This window comes from Curcuma longa, chromosome 11 (genome assembly GCF_044706935.1).
Source record: "Curcuma longa cultivar G26 ecotype Majalengka, Jawa Barat chromosome 11, ITB_CL_G26_1.1, whole genome shotgun sequence".
Lineage (NCBI taxonomy): Eukaryota > Viridiplantae > Streptophyta > Magnoliopsida > Zingiberales > Zingiberaceae > Curcuma > Curcuma longa.
The window spans coordinates 22,706,420-22,723,925 of record NC_133871.1 but is presented as its reverse complement, the minus strand read 5'-3'; the positions used below and the strand labels follow the sequence as shown (position 1 = coordinate 22,723,925).

Sequence of the window (17,506 nt, the reverse complement as noted above, 5' to 3'; positions counted from 1 at the left end):
ACGCTGAGTGAGTGGATTGCTGGAATGAGTGCAGTATGAAACTTCAAAGTAGGTGAGAAGCAATATTTAAGATCACTCCAGTTTCAAACCAGAAACCTGAATTTATTTGCTAGTGTAGTGTTTGATATCAAACACATGCACAAGGTTAGATAGGTGTGGGTTTGGGATATTTTGTATATAAGCCTTTTTGTTGGTTGAATTAGTCATAAACACATTGTGAAGTTGGATTGGTGCATCCACAATGGGTCAATGCTTTATGACTAATTCATGTGGATAATATATATACAATAGGCTCAATGCATGACACGATAGATCCTCTAGTTTCCAAATATACTTGATTTTTGCACTAGAAGAAGATGGTATAGTAATCACTTCTTTTGACATACGATATAACTGAAGATCAAAATCCTTTGTTGGAGGGTGAAACTAATGAATTTCATTTCTTACTTGAGGCAATATGTGCTGAACTCAGTAAGGAAAAATAAAAAGATTCAGAATGTATAAAATAAAGAGAAGAAAACGTAATAGTAGCTACCAAATCAAAGCAATTACCAACTCACATGAAGGGCTGTCTACTCGACAGAAATGTGAGGAAATGAACATGAAATAATAGAGTGGGAAACCTGTTGTTTGGCCACAGTAAACAAGCAGAAAGCTTCCAGAAATTTGTTTCAAGAATCAGTAACCTGATGCTTCGATGTGTGTGCTATACAACAAACTTAAATTATCAAGAATTAGTAACCAAGAAGTTTACAGTATGATGTACAGACTACAAACAAACAATAATTGTGACTAAAAAACAAGTCGTGTGAGGAGGATAGTTTTCTTGCTGCTCATTTGAACTCAATTTATTGCTGTCTCATGATTGGAGACAACAATGAAATCTATGCAATTTTCCTAATTCGAAGAAAAATCAAGGTAGCATACTTCTAGTGAACAAATCTCCAATGCAAACATAAAATTGATTGGCTTCAGGAAGGATAATACCACTATATAGCACAGCACAGCAGTACTCGTGAAGTTAAGGGGAAAAAATAACATAACAATGAAATTGATTAGATAATGAGATACAACCTAAAAAAACTCAAAGTCCAAATACTTGCCTCCAGGCTTCACATCTGCTCCTACAATCCTCTTGCCGCTGGGTCCAAATCCATCAGTTGCTCCAAATTTCAGCAATAACTCTGGCTCCACTGGCCTTGGCACCTCTGGAGGGGTGCTGCAGCGTATCAGCGCCCAATTGACACCCTCAAAAAAGGGGTGTTGCTTTATCTCGGCAGCCCCTCTCTTTACCCCCAGTCGCTGCTGGGGTTCTTTAACTAGTAGTCCTCTTATCAAATCTCGGCTTGCATAGCTGGTTGATGGCATTTCAGGAAATCTAAGCTGCTGGCCTACCACATTGAACAATGTTGCTCTGTTGCCTGAGCCCTTGAAGGGTGTCTTCCCATAGAGGAGTTCATGGAGGAAGATACCAAAGGTCCACCAATCCACAGCACTTCCATGGCCTTCGCCTTTGATGATTTCGGGGGCTAAATACTCGTGAGTCCCAACAAAGGACATTGATCGGGCAGTGGTTGGCTCGACCACAAGTTCTGGCAGTGTGGCAACCTGCTGCCTTGGTGTCTCGGCCCATGGTTTCCTTGTCTTTTTCTTGTTCTTGTGGGGAAAGAGTCTTGGTATAAAGCATGCAGGCTGAACACAAACTGAAGTAGGCTCAATGCATGCTGGTTGGACACAAAATGCACCAGCTGTACGTTTGGAAGGATCTGAGTCAAGTGATGATTTTATCAGAGTGGGTGAAACAGCACATCTCAAGGAGAGATCAAAATCAGAAAGCATTATGTGTCCATCGTCACGAACAAGTACATTTTCTGGCTTCAGGTCTCTGTATACAACTCCAAGCATGTGTAAATACTCAAGGGCAAGTAGTACTTCAGCAGCATAAAATCTGTTCAAGAATACAAGAAGAAGAAAAAATTATCACATGCTGCTTTAATCAGAAAATACATTTTTTGTAATTATATACATTTAAAAACTTAAACCTAAAGGATCTAAAATGTAATGTTTTCACAAGAATAACAAATATACTAATATAGTAAAGCATCATAAGTAGAATAGCCATAAATTATACAAAATTATAAACAATTAAATAGACATATAACATATATATAGTTCCGGTCAAATGACCTAAGTGGAGACTTTAAGAGTATGCTGTTACATCAGTTAAATTTACTATAGCACCAGTGAGACTGTCTATAATACTATCAACTCGAGATACAAATGGGCTAGTTAAGATCTTTCCATTCATTTTCAATTACCTTATTTAGATCTCATTTCCTATACAATTACAGGTTACCCACATAATGCTAATGTGTCTGACTAATTCACTCTGTAAATTGTTGTCTGCTGTTTAGTTTCTTTTCGATAAAATCATTGTAGCATAACTAATAATACCATTGTTGTCTGCAATGATATTGAATCAAAAATTTTGCTCCTATGGATTGGATTGTGGGTTAGATATCAACTCTATCCTCTTGGACAACACAATTCAAATTCTCACATGTCCATCTTTTCTTTATCACCTAATGTTTTATTCATTATTCACTTTACACCTATAAAGGCTGTTGATGTGTCATTGTATGTATTTATTTTTATAAAATAAAATATTCAATTATTCTTTATATTATGTACACCCATTTATTAAATTTTCTTTTTAATATCATGCACATTAATTTTTAAAATTTTATATTTTGTGCATTTTTTTTGGTTAAATGAAATTGCCTTTTATGATATATATCATTTTTTTATTAATCAATGCTTGTGATGAAATTTGGACAAGATCCAACATTTGGTAGAATTTTTATCCCGTGGATGAAGTGTAAATAAGTCAAAACTAATTCTTGAACATGAAAATAAATCATACGCACTAAACAAGAACCACCATTATCGAACTAAAGAAAATCTATTCAAAGGATGATCTACTTTTTCTTTGATATTTTTGACCATGCTAGTTTTCATCTGTCTATGGGGTGCTAGACAAGTCAAATTTAGCCCATAAGCAACTAATGATTTCAGATTTATAATAGTTTTCTAATGTGAATTTTATGCTCACTTGACATGAGAGAGAAGAATATAATTGACATGGAATTTACGTGGATGAATAAATCTGGTATATTTGTGTGTTCATTAGCATCAAGAACAAACCAAAGCCCAAAGATTGGACAGAACTTGTCATATTCAATTCAGGAAATGCATTAAGTAAACTAATGAACTGAAAGTTAACATGGTAACTACCTTGCTGCATACTCAGAAAAGTGTTTCCCTGGCTGTCGTTGCCTCAATGTATGCAAATCACCACCAGGGCAGAATTCCATCACCAAGCATGAAAATCTGTCGGTCTCAAAATGAGTGTACAAAGTTGGCAAGAAAGGGTGATCCAGAAGTTGGAGAATCTCCCTTTCTGTTTGAGCCCTTGTTAGCTTCTTCCTACTTGCAAGAGATGCCTTGTCCATCACTTTCATTGCAAAGTAGCACCTTGTGCCACTCAACTCTGAGAGATAAACACTACCAATATCACCACATCCAAGGCGTTTGAGTAATCGAAACTGACTCATACCCAAAATACCATCTCGAGATCGAATTGCTAGAATAGCCTTCCATCTAGGATCATTTCCCTTGTGTGGCTTATTTGCACTTCCGGTGATATTGCTCCAGCTGCTATCATCACTGACACCACTGCTATCACTTGCTCTACTAATACTAGTTTTAGTACTTTCAAGTGAGTCCCCGATCACACTGCCCTTTGCACTCTCACATGCCCTTTCTGAGCTAAGCATACCATCACTAGTAATCCCACTTCTATATGTACTTGTACAAGTGTTAACTATACTCATTGCAGTTACCACTCCAGTGCTATCGATGCTACTGTGAGGACTGACATTACCACTTGGGGGAAGGGAAGCATCCCAGATGCATTCCTTTTCATCAGAATCTGGTGGCAAAAAAGTGGTATCCATTGGCAGCAATATCTTTGGAACAGAAAATGGAGAAGATAAAGAATCTGATTCATTCAGTTCACTAGGAAAGCTCTTGTCTGGTGATAAAACAACTGCACTTGTTTTTGTAGGAGGACCTCGAATTGAAAGATCTTCTATAAATGGACCTTTTGTAGAGATTCCTTTCATTAAACATCCTGCATCAGATTTCTCTTGGTCAATTGCCACATAGACTGATTTCACCAGATCAGTATCCATTGGCTCTAGGGGATGACTTGCTCCATTGAAAGAACTTCTTCCTCCTTCGAAGGAGTCAACACTCCTGAAGCTATCAACCTCAGGAGTTGATTCATTTTGATCAACCAATGTGCCTTGTATTTCAGATTCCTTTAGAACAAGTGCATCAGCATTTTGAGATCCCCAAACAGCATCCGCACATTGTTCATTCCTTGAGCTACTTGCATGCACGCTTGAAACCTTATGAAGAGAAGAAATTTGTGTGGATGGCATCTTCAACTCAGGGATCCTATCCATTTGGCGTAAAGCTTTATCATCACTTACGTTTGTCCAATCATGTGATTACAAGAACTCCGAATTCTGCTATAGCAAAAGCAGTAGATTACACAGCAAAGTCTCATTTCTTATCTTCCCCAAACTATAAATCAAGAGCGACTATTAGCTTATTAACTTTGACACTGCAGACATGATGAATTCCAGAAGCCAAGCAGTAAATTCTCCACTTTTCTCTCCAGTAACCTAAAATACCAAAAAAAAAGAAACACTTATTAGAACAAATCTGATTAACTGATCTCCATTGCGCTATATCAGCCTTTGCAGCTTGTAGAAAAGATCAATAGCTGAAAAAAAAACTCCAGAATAACACCTTCCGACTGTCCGTCTTGCATTCCACAAAAAAAGGGGAAAATAAACACAAACGAAGCAAACTATAAAAAAAATGCAAAGAAACAACTATCCATCCCGCACATTCCCACCTATAGGAGGGGACAATTTTCCTAATAGGTTAAACAGTGGCCCTAAACAAGAATGCAAGGAATGAACTCCTGAGATCTGCAGAACAAACCGGAGATTTCTCGTACAGCAACTGTAAAATTGGATGGCGCACGCCACGTGACAGGCAAAGCGAGTCCTCTTGGATATGATCAGCAATAGATCTCTTGCTCACGATCTTTAGGGTTACGGTTCCTCCTCCTCTTCCTCCTCCTCTCTCTCTCTCTCTCTCTCTCTCTCTATTCTCTGCTCTGTTCAAAGAGAAAAAGAGTGCGGCAGCAGCACAGCAGAAGGAAAGAAAAGCAAAGCAAGTCTTAACTTTAGCCTCCATTTTGTTATTGTAATTCTCTTTTTCAGTATTATTATTTATTTGGGAAATTTTCATTCCACCCCCTAGCTGATCCTTTCTTTACAAAATATCCTTTATAAGTTCCAAAACATTAAAATGACCCATAATTTTCAAATTATTGTCATTTTACCCTAATTATCAATACCATAGCATTACTTAATAAGTTATCACTTGTTTACTACGTCATGTTGGACAGGTTTACCCTTTTTCTTACAATTTCTCTCAACTATTTGCAATATCATGTCTTTCCATTTTTTTTTCTAAATCATGTAGAATATTATTACGAAGGGGAGTATAAAAGTAAAATTATTATCGTGTGACTTAGTGATCATAAATTCAAATCTTAAAAATAATTTTTTATAAAGCAGGATAAGACGACTGCGTATAATAGATCCTTCCGTACATCAGACTACCCTTTTTACGTAGAATCTTATTATAATAAATCAAACTTAGTATACATATTCTCCTAATAACTAAAACTCACAATAGACCCTATTTGAACACTAGACCAATTTAACTAGTTGATATGCCTAACTAAAGATAGTAAAGGAAGAAGCAAGTTTATATTCTATACTTAATTGGCAAATTAGTCAAACCACTTAAGCTGGCTAACTATGGAAAATTACCACCAAATCTAAAGGTGAGTTGCAATAATTGTTGGTCAAACTGACCAAGGGACTAGATCCAGTCAAGTCCACATTCACTATCCACTTTTCACTTTTTTGGTAAGAAAAACAAAAGATGTTGCTTTGCCTGTTAGGGTTTTGTCTTAACTTTGATGTGAACCACTCAAGACCTCTTGTGTGTCATTTTGGTCAATCACTGCAACCTTCTGAAGGGCAAAGTAGAACCAGCACAACTCATTTCCATTTTAGATGATAATGACCATTTTTACAAACTATAATTGATGATGATCTACATAAGTAGCATGAAGGAGCGAAGGCACATGGCATGCCTAAAGAAAAGAGAGAGATTTAAAAAAAATTGGTGCAATTTGATTAGAAAACAAGCTTTAGATATTGGTCAAGATTTGATGATGATATAAATGGTGTGAAGATGCTTTGGGATCCTCCCATTGAATTCAACAACCTAATACTTTTACTTTTGTTTTTTTTTTAATTTATTTTTTAAGGAGGAAGGGACTGCTTTTGGTGTTGAGTGTTGGAATTAGGGCAGTGGGGTGGTCCTCTGCCATGATTCCTTTGTCACTTTAGACAAAGTAGTGCAAGTGGTGGGGCACAAGCTTGTCTCTTGCTTTTCAATCCATGGAGCTATACTGCCTCTTCCCTGCCAATGTGCAGTCACTCTCTTCTCTAACAACTATAAAAAGAAGGAATAATTATGAGAGAATTGGTATTGTTCATTGATTAATCTAATTTTTTCACTTTACTCTATAGTTTACATTATTTTACATGGTGAACCCTATATCCTTATGGTTTAAGGGACTTAGGGAAAATAGTTTGCTATTCAATTGAAAACATAATAATAAAACAAATAAATGTTCTCATTATGCCATTTTTTGTCTGAGAAGGATTCCATTATACCTCTGAAGTCCATGTATAAATACACTGATACAGACATAGCAAATAGAAAAAATGTTCTACAGCTGTAAATCAGTTTTTTAAAGACTCCATAAGCAAAATATAAGAAATGAACCATACAAACAGATTGTACATCACACTTGTTACAAGAGATAATTGCACCACTGATAAATTACTTGTTGGCTTCATAGTATGATTTGCGTATTTGTGAAATTAGTAATGCTGGCCAATCATTATGCTGTAATTTGGTTTTACTAGATGAAAACAAGGCTCCCTTGGCGCACTGTTGGAGGTCTTGTTGATCTACCAAGTGCAATTCACAAGAGAATAAAATAAATATAATCAATTGTTGTGTAGAAAATGTTATGAAATTAATTTTTATGAGAACAAAATGAAGCAAATAGTATATAGTTGAGACTTGAGATCTCATTTGATGTAACCTTTAGGGAAGAATGGCTTGTCAAATATGGGCATGAGTTGTGCTTTGGCCATCTCCTTTCTCATATTCTTTTTCTCCCCTTTTTCAATAAGCTGCAAGTATTTATCATCTCTTAAGGACAAACCTCAAACTTTTTCGGTTATTTTCAAATTGGATTATACTGACCTTTAGAAACTTTTCTTCAAACCTCCTGAGGATTTGCAAGGAATTAATCTTGCTTGCAATCTGTAGAAAATTCAACTTTCTTCAACTCACAGCTGTTCTTGCTCCCAAGGGGTTGTTTTTAATAGGTAGATTTACTACCAGATGGTTATATCCTGCACGCTAAGCTGCTCTTTGCTCTGTGTGAAGCCTAATGTTCCTTGGCTTGGTCTGCTCTTTTACTGCTGATTTTGGAATATTCTGTGGACAAACAGAATAATGTTCACTATTGGGGGTCAAAGACAGTAGTATTAGCAGACATGCCACAAACCATGCAATAATCATAGCAATCACCATGATTAGACCAAAGCACAACATGTAAAACAATATAATTTGATCTAAATAAAAGTTATTGAGTTCTTCAATGTTGTCTTGATTTTTAAGATGATGTATGAGATCTATATTGGGGGGTGTAATACGTGGAGGATCAGATGTAAGCAAGGCAATGAAACACATTTTCTGTCAAATACTCTCCTTTGTCCTTTTTATCCTTGATTACCAAAAACCTCCTGACAAGTTGTAGTTGCCCCTCCAACACTAATTTTATGTGTCTGCTATTGCATATATTTTCAACTAAATATTTATATTTAAGTGTATTATGACTATTAGAATAGTCAAATGCAAACTCTCTTCGTCTCACAAGATTTATCAGAGGTTTCTGAAAACATATATTCGGAGCCATCAAAAGATAAAGGGGACTAATTGAAAGATTAGTGAAAGCATTACACTGAGAATGTGCAAAAAGTGCAAGTGCACTTTTGTATTTCTAATAAGAGGGGAAGTGTAATAATATTCCCTTATATTTGTGGTTCTAACAAGGCTAAAGAGATTTGGTTTTTGAAAAAGCTTAGAACTAATATATTGAATCCTCTAGACGAGGCTAAATTATGCTAGCAGTTGCTTGAGAGAATCATGTAATGTTAGTCATGAACATCTGAGGAGATAGGCCTGAATAAGAATTTTAAATGGAATCTAGATCACGTGGACTTCAACAAAATCTACAGAAGATTTCTATTTCTTATATTGGCACAGAAGCTCATATAGGCCAATTTATTACTTCATTTGGACGTTACAAACTATTTTCTAATTTCCTTTAAATATACTTTGGGCCCTTATCATTTGGCCCGGCAAAAGAAGTTACTTCCATAGAACAAGTTCATGCATCTATGGGGAAATGGCTATTAATACACAGAGATTTCATAGTTAGGTTTCCAGACTTATTTTCAAGTCATCTAGTCTAAATTTGAATTTATAAAGATCAAATAAAAATTCATAAAGATTTAATTAGAGAAATGTAGGCATGGTAACTATCATAGATAACTTACTATTTTTAAGCAATAAAAAGTGCCAAAATGCCTAATCTAATGTCAAGTGATGTTGGAAGCCTCAAAATTTATCATTTAATTAAGTGAATCTCATTTGTCTTAAATTTCCATATTCAACAATTTAGAAATAAGATCCATCTAGTGATGCTCATTTCTGATCTTAGTCCAATGACACCATGTCAAACGTATGAAAGGCACAAGCCACAACAAAATTGCAGGATGGATCCATTTGGCATGAGTGGCAAAGTAACTAAATAAAAGAAATAAGAATGGAAATTCCAAATTTACCTCCGTTATGCCAACTTGATTGTCCACAATCTAGATGGATACTTAACCATTTTGGCTAACCACAGGTCAATTCAGGATGCTCGGACTCTTGAGCTGTTGCTAAGGAGATTTATTTGACCATACAAGAAATAAACAAGCATTGGTCCTGTTATGGGCCTCGATTTACCATTAAGTTGCCGAATGATGATTTTGCTCATCCTTTTCAAGCTGTAACGTAAAAAAGTGTCAGTCTCCACATGCATTCTCCATCTTTCTGGAATAAACCATTTCATACAATGTCAAGAACATGCATCACTGCTCTATTTGATCACTGACACTCCATGAAGTCCTTGATTCAGAATTTTACTCCTTATTTCACCTTTGTTCATCCAGAATGCTAGGTTGGTTACTGAATGTAGTCAAAGTAGGATAACCAACTCACCATTGCATTGTTCGGTAGAAACATTCTAAGCAATTTGTGAGCTATCTACTTCCTCCCTGGTTTTGCAAAGGCTTTACTAATTAAAGATAGTGTGCTTTTCGAAGGAGTGAAACCTTTTTCAGCCATCTCTTTGAGCAGCCGTTTTAGCTCAAAGCCATTTGACAGTTTCGACCAGCCAGCAATCAATATATCATATGTTGAAGAATTGGGAGAAACACCTCTTTTATGCATTTCATTTAACATTTCTCCAGCCTGATTCATCATTCCAACCCTGGAAAAGTCACTAATAAGCGCATTATAAGTGCTAAGTTTAGGAATAAAACCTTTAGTGACCATTTCACAGTATAACCTTACTGAATCTTTACTGTGGCTTAGCTTAGCATGGGCAGTAACCAGTATATCATAGGTAAAATTATTTGGAACCAGCTTTCTTGTCTTCATCTCATTAATCACCTTTTCAGCTTCCTCTATCTTTCCCGAAGCTGATAGGCCCCCTAACAGTGTGTTGAAAGTTGCAACATTTGGTGATATGCCTTCAAGAAGCATCCGGGAATACATATCAAATGCTTTATCTAGATGACCATTCTTGCAATATCCCAGTATAAGTGCATTGAAAGTAATGATATCAGTCGTCAACCCTCTTCCCAACATCTCATTCAGAACAGAATTAGCTTTCCTTGTCATTCCAAGAGTACATAAAGCATGGATTATCATATTATACAGTGTGACATCAAGAAGAAATATATTTCCTATCTTCTCATGCATTTGCACTATCAAATCAGCCCTATTGCACTTTGAACATGCTTGTAACACATTGTTGAAGGAAGATCTTGGGCAAAAACCAGTAACAGTCATTTCAATCAATAAATCCACAGCACTGGTAATATTACCCACATTGCTGAAACCCTTAATTAAGGTATTGTATGTGATGACATTTGGTACCAGACCCATAGTTCTCATTTCTTGAACAAGTTTGAGAGCCTCATCTATTCTTCCTTGTTTACAGTGTGCGTTGATTAAAGTGTTGTATGTCACATTGTCAGGATTTAATCCCATATTTTTCATCTCAGTGAGAGAAGATTTTGCTTCTTCAAACTTCCCAAGCATGCAAAGATGATTTATAAATACATTATACATGACAACATCTGGAGCGAGATTTTTCTGTGTCATTTCCTGGCCAACAGTCAAAGCAGCTGATCCATTCCCAACTTTAAAGAGTCCAGCCATCAAGGAGGTGTAATTAGCACAGTCCATCACTACACCTTTCTGTTCCATCTCTTTAAAAAGGCTTTCTGCCTCCTCCATTTTTCCATTCTTCCTTAATCCATTAACCAATGAATCAACCACAAATTTGTTTACGACCAGACCTTCCTCTGTCATTTTTTTGTACATCTGAAAAGCTTCTTCTAGGTTTCCAATCTTGCATAGGCCATCTATAAGTGTTCCATAAGTTACAACATTAGGAGAAAGATTTATTTCCTTCATCTTCTGCACAGTATCAAAAGCCTCAGAAAGCATTTTGTTTTTAATATACCCGTTGATGATAGAGGAGTATGTAACAACATTTGCATTCAGTGATTTCCTTTGCATCTCCAGGAATGCAGATTCAGCTCCCTCGACATCTCCTGCCTTGCAGCGCCCGTCGATCAGAGATGAATATGCAACATGACTAGGGATGAGATTAGGGGAGCCAACCAACTGAAACATTTTTTCTGCTTCATCAACCTTTCCCAACTTAAATAGCCCATTCATGATGACAGTGTACAAAACCATATCCATCACAATGCCTCGAGTAACCATCTCACCGAGGACAGCAAAACTTTGCTTTGCACTGCCTGATTTAAGTAGTGCATCTATAAGAGTACAATACGATACATGATTCAGAGCAATTCCCATCTTTGGCATCTCTCTAAAGAGCCTAATGGCCTCCGGCAACTTACCCTGGTTGCAAAGTCCACTGATGAGTGAGTTGTAAGTGACAACATCGGGCAAGATCCCACTCCTAACCATATCTTCATAAAGAACAAATGATTCTTCTAGCTTCCCTCTCTTGCAATATTCACCAATAAAAGTAGTGTGTGTCACCACATTTGGGCTACTACTGGCCCCAATTTCTTCAATCACTTTCCTAGCTCTACCGAAATCTCCAATTGTACAAAAGTGTTTGATCAAAATGTTGCAGGTAATTATATCTGGCAAAACATTCTCCACCCTCATACTCTCGACAAGACCTTGAACCTTCTCTAAATCCCCTATCTTGCAGTATCCGTCGATCATGGTATTAAACCCAACCACATCCCTCTTGATCTCACCTCGAACCAGCATCTCCATCAACGACGCCGCAACATCCACCAGGTCTTTCCGGCAAAATCCTTTGGCCAAAATGTTGCAGCTAAAAGAATCGAGCGGAAATCCCTTCTTCAGCATCTCCGACAGCAACCCGACGGCAAACTCGGGCGATTCTAGATCACAAAAACCCCAGATGAGAGTGTTATAGGACACAGCGTCGACGTCTCCGGCGGAGCGGATAATTGAGAGGGCGGCGTCGAGGGAGCCCATCTTGCAGAGGGCGTGGAGGAGGACGTTGTGAGTGAAGGCATCGGGCTTGGCGAAGGCGCGGAGGAGGTCGGCGTAGATAAAGGGTACCTCTTCGACGAAGCCAGCCGAATTGAAGCAAGAAAGGAGGAGATTCCAGGAGCGGGTGGAGGGGCGGATGCCGACAGAGAGCATGTAGTGGAGGGCACGGAGGGCTTCGTCAAGCTGGCCGCAAGACAGGCGGGCGCGGATGAGAGCACGGAAGAAGAAGACATAGATAGGAAACTTTGACGGCGAGGGGACGACGGGCGAGGCCACAGGTGGCGGCATGGCGGCGGGAGCAGTGAGGAAAGGTAGAGGTTAGGCTGTTTTTGTTCAAGACAAAAAAATAAATAAATAAATAAAACATACATAGAAATAAAACAAACAAAAAAAAACATAAACTATATCTAACAATAATTTAATTTATTATTTGTTAACTTTATTATATTTTTGAATTTCTTTATCCATTTCTTTCCGTCTATATTTTGTTATTGATGGGCGGAGACGATAGAGATCAGGTCCAAGACTTGATCAACACAAAGCCAAGTTAGCTTGGCTCATGATCGAGCTCAAGTCAAGTCAACATCACTCAAGATCGAGCTCGAATTAAGTCAGTTTAATTTGCAATCAAGCTTGAGTCAAGTCAGATCGAGTTTAGATCAAGCAGATAGACCAAAAGGTAGAGCCACATAATCATAATCTAACTGATGGGATACTTGGCCAAAGGGACAAGCGAGTGGGGGAAATGATATGGTACGTTTTGAGGACGTGGAAACATATAAAATATGACATTGATATGTTCCGAGAATGTAAGATGATGCATTAAAAGTGTACGACATAGAAAACGTATAAAATATGACATTGATATATTCCGAGGATGTAGAATAATGCATTAAAAGTGTGCGACATAGGAAATGTACAAAATATGACATTGATATGTTCCGAGGATGTAAGATGATGCATTAAAAGTGTGCACACATAGGAAACGTACAAAATATGACATTGATATGTTCCGAGGATGTAGGATGGTGCATTAAAAGTGTGCAACATCGGAAACGTACAAAATATGACATTGATATATTTCGAGAATGTAGGATGATGCATTAAAAGTGTGTGACATCGGAAACGTACAAAATATGACATTGATATATTCCGAGAATGTAAGATGATGTATTAAAAGTGTGCGACATAGGAAACGTACAAAATATGGTATTGATATGTTCCGAGAACGTAGGATGATGCATTAAAAGTATGCGGCATAGGAAACGTACAAAATATGACATTGATATGTTCCGAGAATATAGGATGATGCATTAAAAATGTGCGATATATCCATAAAGAACTCCCTCACTCTCCCCAACTAGTATAAAAAGGGTGTTCATACACAAGTGAGGTATACACAATATATTTTTCTCTCCTAATAAAAAAAAGAACTCCTGACCCGACTTGAGTGCCAAAGGTTTTATCAAAATTCATCTTGATCTTCCTTCGAACTCTTTTTGTGGTGCTCTTAGTTTCCTTAACGTGTCAAGAGCTGACTCGATAAGAGCTGATCTCATAGAAATCGACTTGACTCATATCTGATCTACTAGAAGTATTTTACTCTGACTCATCGATGAGTCAGTCCCTCCAATCCGATCAGTTATTTTGGCATTACTCTCGTTCCCATTCCCATTGTTTTCCAAACCCATTGAACCTTAGCATACGTGCTAAATATAGTAAAGGAAAAAAAAGCCAAGAAAAAAAAGCCGAAAAAAATATATAAAAATTAAGAGAATAATATATTTACAGTTCTAGAAAAATTGAAAGAGGGAAGAAACTAGGAAATTACAACAATTATTCTAACATAACACTTAGCGGTACTTAGCATCCATTAATAATCATTAATTATTTCCTCATGCGGCTCATGCATGAACTTTGGGCAATTGCCGATTTAGTTTCACAGACGTTCAAAATTCAGTGACATTCCAAAAATAGACATTTTTGACTCCCACGACCTCTCTATAAAACCCCGTTAGCTAATAACATTTCTTCCACACCACACAAATTAATACCTTCACCGAAGAAAAAATGATACCCGGGCAGGAACAGAATGACGATGACGCTGGGTGCGAGGAGTCGCAGTTGAATTTGAAGATGGAATACTTTTTTGTCTGCCCGAAGTGCCGTCGCCGCTTTGACAACGGCAAAGCGCTCGGCGGCCACATCGCAGGGCACCGACGCAGCGAGAAGATGGAAGAGGAAAAAGAAACCGTCGAAAGAAGCTCCAAGCAAGCCGCTCCTCCAGCAGTCCAAGTCAATGGCCACTCAAACAGCGGTACTACTCGATTCTCAGTTCTGTAGCCGTACTGTACGCGTAGAACTCGTCGTTTTATGGTTGAGCTCTTACTGTGCAGGCGCAAGTTCCCGGGCAGCAGATCGTAACATGAATGCGGAGAGCGTCGACGGGAGGTTTTGCAGAGTTCTGGCGCGTCGTTGGGATGAAGGCGATGGTCGAGACCTGCGGACTAAGAATCTTCTAAGTAAAATGGAACTCAAAGTTAATGATGAGGATGGAAGTGGTGATAACTGTAAAGAATTAGATTTGACCCTCCATCTTTAGGGATTCAGTTTGCTATTTGGTCGTGTGTGTCGTCGTTAATTTCTCAAGTTATTATCGCAAATAAATGGCCGATCTCCCAGGGGAAGACTGATTTTGCTGTTAAAGTTGTTTGTGTTAAATTGTCCTTGCGGATTGTTTTTTTTTTTCAAATGAATTGATGGTTTCCTAATTAATATATTTATACAAAATTCAAAATGTGTATTTGGAAGGAAATTGACCATTGCGTATTTATTAGGAAGTTTCCAATCCAAGCATTCAACCTTTCTTTCAGATAACGTTTACATTGCCTAATCATATATTGTACATTGCTCATCTATCAGACAACAGCAATCAAAACGACTACAGAAACCACAACGTAGATAGAAATTGAACAGCCGAGCTACTCTTTATCTGTAGTGCCATTTGAGGATTTATCCTCCAGCCAAGATGCTTGCCACTGCTTGTCATAGAAGGTTGTTTCTTCAAGAAGCTTCTTTAGGGTATTGACATCTTCGGTCTTTCGAATAAGTAGAACTCCGGCAACGGCTACAAAAAGCAAAGTTTTGCAGAAGAAGTTCCCCATTTGATCGACAAGACCTACTCCGGTGAGGCTATCCACAAAGTATGCCATGAAAAACCCAATCATGGCAGCACGCCCTACGTGAATATGAATGATGTCAGGCAATAAATGAAACTTCCTGCAAATGATCGAACTGCAGGAAGATGCTGAAGAATACCAACCATTGAGTACTTCAGCTTCTGGTAGGTGGAACCTTTTGACCCATGTCCACCATGGAATGATTGAGGTGTCCAAAATCACAGGCTCTTCGTTGCTGGATGCTTCTGGATTATCTTCAAGCCATTTTCTTCTCCTGACCTCTGAAGGAATTATGCACGATATCAGTCCGTCTAAAATCTTTAATAATAATAATAAACGGAACATGAAGACTCACAGTAATGAAATCGCCATCCTAAAGTAATCCTACCTTGTATTGTCATAAAATCTTAATCCAATTTATCATATGAAACAGCTGGCAATGTTCAGAAAGACAGAGTAATCAATTAACTTGATTAGCATCAAGTTCCAAATCCTGTTCAATTTGATCACAAAATCTCATGTTTCTTGGTTCTTTATCATCTTTGTAGCAAAGACTCACATACGAGTATAAGTTATAACACAGGCATGCACCTAAAGTTTAACACAGGCATGCACCTATAAGTATCTGGCAGTGATGGTTTCACATCGTTAGGATTCAAGTATTTGACAATACATGGAGATAGGTAGATGAGGTGTCTAGCAGCAGGTTTAGTACATTAAATGCAAGAGCTTACGAGTAGTTGGACTAGTATTATTCATTTAACTTTTGAAGGTTAAACCAGATCGATCCACACAAGTATTAGGTCCAAATGCATCCAAGTAATTGGTTGGGCAGACCAATGACTCGAGTTCAATATTCAGGACCCTCTCCGTAATCACATTTATGAAATCTCATTCCAATGAGTATGAGTGATGCTAGATGGAAGCTGCATCTAAAGATACTTCAAACCACAAATAATCTTGATGTGAAAATTATTCAGCATATAATGGATTTCTGAAACATTTCAGTTTCCATTACAACCTTAAAATCCACAAATGTCTACTTGGTGTAGTTATTGAGCATTTCAGAAAACCTTGTTAGAACAGAAACAATAGTCACATCACACAGTTTGCCAGTGGCATTTAACATGTATCAAAGGTGAAGATCTACTGTCAAAATCTGCAAACCACTGGTATTATGAACAGGATTCACAAGATGAGTTAACCCTGTGGCATCTAAGCTTAAGGTTTTAGACAACATTCAATAGTAACCAGTGTCGCTTGATCAGATATTAGAATCATGTATAAAGATTGCACCTTTCTCCAAGTGAACAAACCACATCCAAACTCTTTGGAATTGTAAAAGTAGATACAGAAAAGCATTGCACTAATTTGGTTGCCAACAAATTATTAAAAAAAAAGTATTAGAAAATATCGCACATAATAACAGGAAAACAAGAAGCAATTCCACAAACACTAGTTCAAGTAATGCAATTTTCAGTGTTTAAAACTATTAGCACAGTAGAGGCTTTTCCCCCTGTTATTTGCTAAGGAATCATCGCCATTAGCACACAATTCATTGAAGAATTAGAGATGTCTCACCAGCATCTAACACCGCATCCCAATCCGTCTTCCCATCCTTGAGAAACTGCTTCAAATCCCACGTCCCTCCGACCCACCTGGGGTCTTTGAACTTGGGAAGCACCGCCTTCTCCTCCGCTTTCAAGGCGGCGCCGTTTGGTCCAAGATTAGGTTTTTGCTCACCCTCCACCTGCGTCTCCACTGCAGCAACCGCGGGAGGGGTTCCCCCCTTGTTCTCTTCCGATTTCTGCTCCGCCTCCTTCTCCTCCAGAACAGTCGCAGAGGAAATCACTTCCCCAGCGCCGTTGTCAGTGGACCTGGCGAGCAAGAGGGAGGGGAGCTTCCTGGGGAAGATGGCGAGTTGGGACCGGAGGCAGAGGTGGCTTCTGATGGCTAGGGAGGAGAGGGTGGTGGGCGGAGGAGGGTGCGAGAGTAAGGCCATTGACATGGTGAGGGTAAAGAGAGGAAGACGAAGAGAAAGGGAGATCTGGTTATCTGGAAGAAGCCCCAAATTATAGGCCTCTGAAACAGCTTCAGCAGCTTCAGCTTCAATCAAGATCCCGGATAGGACCACTGCTACTGTACAGTAAAGCTCCTACACGCTTGACGCTTCATCAGGTGAA

The 17,506-nt window shown here is 38.2% G+C and overlaps 3 protein-coding genes across 4 annotated transcripts; all 3 read right to left on the bottom strand.

The window, feature by feature from the left end:
* Positions 1–948: 948 nt before the first annotated feature.
* Positions 949–5,211, bottom strand: LOC141837674 (serine/threonine-protein kinase D6PK-like). The gene is made up of 3 exons (XM_074725042.1): positions 5,077–5,211; positions 3,295–4,751; positions 949–1,948 (listed from the first exon to the last, which is right to left on the bottom strand). The coding sequence occupies exons 2-3, from the start codon at positions 4,527–4,529 to the stop codon at positions 1,075–1,077; spliced, it is 2,109 nt and encodes a 702-aa protein (XP_074581143.1). The 5' UTR covers positions 4,530–4,751; positions 5,077–5,211; the 3' UTR covers positions 949–1,074.
* A 2,370-nt stretch (positions 5,212–7,581) lies between these two features.
* On the bottom strand, positions 7,582–12,432 carry LOC141841606 (uncharacterized). Its single transcript, XM_074729787.1, has 2 exons — positions 9,147–12,432; positions 7,582–7,734 (listed from the first exon to the last, which is right to left on the bottom strand). Exon 1 carries the CDS (start codon positions 12,430–12,432, stop codon positions 9,613–9,615), a length of 2,820 nt encoding a protein of 939 aa, XP_074585888.1. The 3' UTR covers positions 7,582–7,734; positions 9,147–9,612.
* A 2,541-nt stretch (positions 12,433–14,973) lies between these two features.
* LOC141839963 (light-harvesting complex-like protein 3 isotype 1, chloroplastic) lies at positions 14,974–17,415 on the bottom strand. 2 transcript variants are annotated; one of them, XM_074727834.1, is made up of 4 exons: positions 17,031–17,415; positions 16,905–17,000; positions 15,467–15,604; positions 14,974–15,382 (listed from the first exon to the last, which is right to left on the bottom strand). In XM_074727834.1, the coding sequence occupies exons 1-4, from the start codon at positions 17,329–17,331 to the stop codon at positions 15,126–15,128; spliced, it is 792 nt and encodes a 263-aa protein (XP_074583935.1). In that variant the 5' UTR covers positions 17,332–17,415; the 3' UTR covers positions 14,974–15,125. The 2 variants fall into 2 exon arrangements, with proteins under 2 accessions (XP_074583935.1, XP_074583934.1); XM_074727833.1 differs by having other exon boundaries at positions 16,905–17,415.
* Between the last annotated feature and the right edge of the window lie 91 nt (positions 17,416–17,506).